This window comes from Nannospalax galili, unplaced genomic scaffold (assembly GCF_000622305.1).
Source record: "Nannospalax galili isolate Female #2095 unplaced genomic scaffold, S.galili_v1.0 scaffold1316, whole genome shotgun sequence".
NCBI classification, from domain to species: Eukaryota; Metazoa; Chordata; class Mammalia; order Rodentia; family Spalacidae; genus Nannospalax; species Nannospalax galili.
Window position 1 is genome coordinate 927,483 of NW_008337765.1, and position 6,368 is coordinate 933,850.

The 6,368-nt window shown below is 41.0% G+C and overlaps 1 protein-coding gene across 1 annotated transcript in view; it reads right to left on the reverse strand.

The window, feature by feature from the left end:
* Positions 1-6,368, reverse strand: part of Clybl (citrate lyase beta like) — a 257,037-nt gene that overhangs the window by 30,044 nt on the left and 220,625 nt on the right. The window contains exon 3 of the mRNA XM_008832726.3: positions 3,953-4,141. Coding sequence (XP_008830948.1) covers positions 3,953-4,141 — 189 coding nt within the window. The remainder of the gene's footprint in view (positions 1-3,952; positions 4,142-6,368) is intronic.

Below are 6,368 nucleotides of genomic sequence, written 5' to 3' on the forward strand. Positions count from 1 at the left end.
CCCACCAAGGAGCAATTTGAGGCCTAGGAATTAGAGTGGAAGGAGAGACTGCTAGGTTTGAATGCTTCCCTGGAAAACATATTTACTTGGAACCTCTGCCCCCTCCACTAAATGAAAATGGCAAGCCCTTAAAACAATGGGGCCTCTACCTGCCCTTCTGTTTTTGTTTCCAGTCCAACACTGTCATCAGTGCAACTGCTCTACAGCCTTCTACGTAGAATGGTAGAATCATATTATTCGTGATGGTACCATTACCCTTTGTTTGGAAGGGTTTTCTTCATAATTCTTTTTTTTTTTTTTTTTTTTTTTAAGCTTACCTAGGAAGACCTTAAAAAGGAAGTTTAATTCTTTGAAGACCAAAGCTTGCCAATTTTTTCCATGAGACCAGTTCACAGCTAGCTCTGTACTGCCAGTGGGGTAGCCCAAATTCCAAAACCCATCATCTGGAAACATACAAAAGCTCTTGCAGATCCCCCCACCCCCTTCTCAAAAGGGGGAGGGAACCCCACAATCTAAATTGTAAATCTATTATGTCTATCTAGATCTAATAAGATGTGGGGAGATAAAAAAGAAACACAGGTATGATAAAGATATTTTTGTAAATAAAGATGAAAACATATATATCCATTTTGAATTTAAGGAATATTCAGCTATTAATGGATATCAAAGGAAAAGGGAATTTTAATCATCTCTCCATTCAGTCTCAGTTGGGTAAATCATATCTAAGAGATTTGCATAAATATAAACCATCAAAGACTTTTCATCTTCAAAGGGGGTTTCAAGACCCTATAAGCTTTGTACTGTAATCATCACAGGTCACCACCCTGCAGGAATAATGCTGCTATGGCAACATAAAAAACTAATGCTTAAGGCTTAGCATAATATTCTGGCTAATAGAAAGGAAACTCATTTTAAAAGCTGGCAGCCTATTTACCAGAAGCAGGATTAGAGGTGTTATTTCCCCTTTTCGATACCCCCTCCTTGCCTGTGCATCCCCCCCTAAAAAAAACCTAATCACTGGGATCTTTAAAAAGCTTTTGAGCAATTTGCAGTAACTTTACAATTAGGCTAAAATAAATCACAGCTTTCATTAATGAAGAATTATTCCCGTTGCTCTGTGCCCCTCCCTCTTAGACAGCGTCTCCATCACCTCTTTAGTAACTTTCAAGGGAAGAAATAACTCAACCAAAGCAGCCGGTGCGAAGAGAAGTCTGCAAGGGTGGGGGACACACTGTATGGTATTTCATGCAAGGGCAAATAAAACATAGTTTATGTCACAATGAAACTTGAAAATGGGTAGTGAAATATTAGTGGCTTGGGTGTTGAATGCGTTCAATTTTCTTTTCTCATTTAAAAAAAAAAAAAAAAAAAAAAAGAAAGAAACTTCCAAGGTTACTTATACCGTTCTCTGTGAAAGTCATTATAACTACAAAACCTGTAAAGTTTACAACTAGGTAAACTCTTTACAAGATGTCCCCTGTTCTTAGCAAAATCTGGAACGCCTTTTGTTTTATAGCCAATAGGAGCATTTAAAAATTAAATATGCTAGATCCCCCCCACACCCGTCCCCTTCTTTCTTAAAAAATTGCATTAAGTACTAACACAAAAGGTAACTAGTGGAGAAGTTTCAATTAATTTTTTTCAAAAGGAGACGATTAAATGTTTCCGGCCTGGTAAAGTGTTCATTTCAGTGAGGTGGAGGGGACTAGGGAAGGGGGGGCAGTGAGGAAAAGAAGGGGGGAAAATTACAAAGAGATTGGGGAGGAGATGAAGTAGCAGGGCTCAGCAATTCTTTCAATTCCAGTGCACACCCAATAGTGTGTTGGAAGAATGCACACTGTTCGGGATTTGTGGGAGAATTGTCCCATGACAAAAGAGGCAGAGTTACGCTTGTTATAGTCCAATAAGCCGTGCCAGTCAAACAAGAACCCACACTAGCCACAAAAGGGGAGCAAGAGATTCTCACACAAAAGAAAACAAGTAAGCCCATCTTTCAGTTGTGCATCAGGCTCTGGGTTTTACGCTTCACATAAATACAAACGGAGAGAAAAAAATAAACAGCACCAAAGACTTCGGTTAACCAGAAGTCCTGTTTCAATATCAGAATGTTCCCCACATCTATGGATTTGAAAGGGCAAACAGAGGCTGTAGCTCAGAGCTGGGGAGACTCCCTTCTCCTCTTAATGAATGGTAATACTGATGATAAGAGGCATTAACCGTGAAACCAGAGGCAGGGTGACTTCAGAGACCATCAACCTTAGACTTATCGGAACAGGGTCAGAGCCCTTAGGATATTAACATGCTCTAACCAATATCTAACCAGCATCTAAGACTAACCTTGGTGAGATCTCCAGTTTACTAGGTAAATACAGGTCCCTGATGACAGGACTTTACAAAGAACCCAACATAGAGCTGTCATCAGAAATACCATGACATCTACATGTATAATAATTTTCAATCTTCTAGGAGCTATATTCAAAGAGTAAAATGGAACAGATGGGTTGAATTTTCATATTTTATATTCAATCCAACATATTCCAAATATTATCTACATTGTAATATGTAATCAATATAAAAATTGAGGTATTTTCCTTTTCTTTTCTACCTGGGAGGAGTATCAAGTCTCTAAAATTAGGTATGTATTTTACAACTTACAAGCACACCTCAATTTGCACTGTCCACATCGCAAGTGCTCAGTAGCCACACATGGCAGGTGACCCCATCAAACAATAGAGATCCAGCGTATTCAGACTTATTAAAACGGTGAAGTTTTCCCAGGTAAAACAGCTTATTCAATGTGTCTCTGTGGTTGGATCCACAGCCTTCAAAATAATATTGGATGTGGCTTTGAACCCTTTCTGCCCATTCATTCTCACCACAAATGTGTTACATCCCAAGGGTTCTTCCCCAAGTGGTACAATGAAATGCTATGTTATTCAAGAGACTTGCAAAATAATATCAACTCCCTCCTATTCAAATCTAGCCACTCACACCGCCCCATACACACCATTTACAATTAAAACAATCATGTATAATTAGGCCCATTTCAAAGTTTTCTTAAGTAATTTGACATGCCAACCACTTTACATTTCAGGTTTTTATTGGTTGAAAAGTCTATCATGAAATGCAAACACACCTGTCAGCAATTTAAAAGAGGCTGCACTAGAGAACTGTTTGGGGGAAATAATACCTGTGTTAATTAAAACCACTAGTTAAATGCTTCCTGTTTCTTCCTCTAGTTGCCCTAAGGAGTGACCTTTTTCTCCCCTTCATTGGGCTCATTTTTTCATAAGCAGCTAGTGTTCCTCACTGTCTGTGATGGCTTCAAATGTGCCTTTAGTAAGAACCATCCCCATCATGGCTATTCCAGGTAGAGACTAGGGCTTCTGGTCTACAGGATAGAAGCAGGCGTGAAATGCCCAGACAAGTTAGCGTCCAGGGACTCTGTGAGGGCTGCCGAGGAGGCTGCTCCAACCACATCACAAATCCAGTTAGGAAGCAGAAACAGAGCTTCTAAAAGGAGAACTTTTCTGAGGAGCACTTTTAGGCAAAGCCAGATTCCTAGGGAAGGGAAATGGTTGCTTGCACCAATCCTTTTCATAAGCCTGTCTTGTCTCTGTTTCTCATGTAGCCCAGGCTGGCCTCAAACTTCCTACATAGTTGAGGATGACCTTAAACTTCAGATCATCCTGCCTCTACCTCCTGAATGCTGGGATTACAGGCTTGTGTCACTACATCTAGCTTATGTGGTGCTGGGACCTTGTGCATGCTAGGCAAGTACTCTACAAACTGAGCCACACTCCAGGATCTACCCAATACATGTCAGGTAAGTGATCTACCCCTGAGCTAGCTATCTCCCTAGCCGTGTGCATTTCTAAACCAATGGCACCCAATCCTTTCTCAGTGATTCCTTAATCCATCCTGAGTCTTACAGCAAAGCATTATTACTCACCCACTGGATTTCTTCAGGACCTTCCACCTTTGGTAGCATCAGGCTAGAGGGAAGGACTCTAGACTGCAGAATTGTCTCTAAGTCAGCTTCAGCCAGACCACTGGACACTGAATTGATTCTCACACACTTTTCCGTTGGACCAAGGTCAAAGTCTTCAAGAGTTTTTACTATTCTCAAACGAGCTTCATTCTGTAAATGTTGATGAAATGTATATCCTAAATTTATTCTTACCATCAAGAAGAACCCAATGGACAGTCTACAGAACTGTCATGGACACTCAGAGTCTGAATGCTGTGATTACATTGACACATTTTCTGTTCGTCAAATAAATTATATTTGAAATAAGTCATCCAATCTGATAGGGGAGGGACTGATTTCTAGACTTCATTCACAGTGGCTGTAACACAGCGGGGATGTACCACCATGCACACTGCTGCACTTCTAAACAGCAACATCCTTTTGCTCACTAGCATGCCTTCCAATCGAGGAGATAAAATTATTAATAGGCAATTGTTCGTTGATTGGGCATTAACTACAGGCTAAACATGGTTCTAAGTCTTTTATCTATATTTCTTCATTTAAAAAGTATCAGAAATAAGATAACATCTGGATTGTGGGAATTGCATCTGTCAGCATATTCGCATCAGGGGAAAAGGAAGCATTTGTTTTTCTGTTCCCTGGGTATCACACTATTTTAAAATTCATCTCTTTATTTTATGTTGTTTTTGACATTCAATTAAGGAGGTGCTCACAGGAAGCTGACACTCAGTTCTGCAAGAGATGTCCCACTTACTCAGGTGGAAGGCAGTAATGTCACCAAGAAACTCCTTTATGAAGTGCATGACAAATAGATTGTTTTCTTTGATTTGACAGTCTTTGCTGTAACTATGAAAAGCCGAAAGGTTGGAAGTCGGCTTCTGTGTTTGAATTATCCAAATATGTTATGTATTGGCTTTGAGTTGGAGGTGATGAAGGTGGGGTGGGTGGGTGAGAAAGGAGTTCACAGACGGGAGGGGACTGGTGTCAAGAGAAAGGAAGCCCTTGGAGTCATTACTTCCTGCAAATTTCAGTTTTGAAAATAAATTCCTCTAACTTGACAACAGCCCTCAACAAATTCTCATTGTCAGAATGAGCACCTATAAAAAGTAGTTTCATTTGGGAAGGATTTTTTACTATGCCAATAAAACTTTAAAGCTTCTCACTTCTGATGAATGTATCTTTAAGAGAAAATGTCTTAACAATATATAGCCTTTTGAATGGTAATACACATCTAGGAAAGCAGTAATTCAAAGCTGAGTTAAAGAGATAAGAATGAATTATTTGAGTTAACACGGAGTCTAAATTTAAGTGCAGTCAAAGAGATGACCCAAGACAGTAGATTTAAACCAGATGGAGGTAGGCCTGCATCTGGGTGGAAATGTTCCAACTGGGGTCTGAACTAAACAGTCTGGCTTAGGGTTGTCAGATCACGTGGAAATAGTGCCTAGACCTAGTTTAGGGCAGCTCTGTGCAGATGTGATTTATAGAGCATTGGCTGTGAATAATTAGGCCAAGTTTAGGCAAAAGGAAGAGAAAGCTCATGGGATGATGCAGCCAACGGTGGTCTGGTTCAACATGATGCTGTGGGTTACTTCACGGTGCTGATCCCACTCAGGCACTGTGTACTGTTGCTACAGTAGCTAAATAGAAACACTGATGGAGAAGTGCATGTATTAGCTCAACAGCAGGACTTGAAAGTCATCTAGAGTGGATGGAATTCCTCCTGCCTTTAGTGGTACCCAGCTTCAGATTCATGGCCTCGGAGAACCTAAGAAACGTGTCTTGCTGCATGCAGCCTGGGACAGCTACAAACTCCAGATTGCTCAGGTTTGTAAACATTCCAACTTCCAGGTTCTCTCTTTAGCAAGTCAGCCTTGCATAAGGGGTCTGTCAAAACAGGGTGGATGGGAAGTTAAAAGGACCGCCTCTAGATCATTAAAATGTGCTTTAAAGCTCAAATTATTGTTGGAGTCAAGCTGAGTGTGGTGGTCACTCAGGAGGCTGAGGGAGGAGATCTCAAGTTCTAGGCCAGCCTGGGGTACACTGCAAGGCCCTGTCTTTTAAAAATTTTTTAAAACATTTTTAATTTTATAATTGTGTGTGTATATGGGTGTAGGTGCCCATAGAGGCCAGAAGAGGGTGTCACATCCCCTGGAGCTGGAGCTACAGGCAGTTGTGAGTCAGTGGATGTGGGCACTGGGAACCAAACTCTGGTCCTCTGAAAGAGCAGGAAGTGTTCTTAACCACTGAGCCAGCTCTCCAGCCCCCAAAGACCCTATTTCTAAAGAGGAGGAGGAGGAGGAGTTAGAGGAGGAGGAAGAGGAGAAGTTGGAGGAGGAGTTGGAGGAGAAGGGGGGGAGGAGGGGAGAAAGGAAGG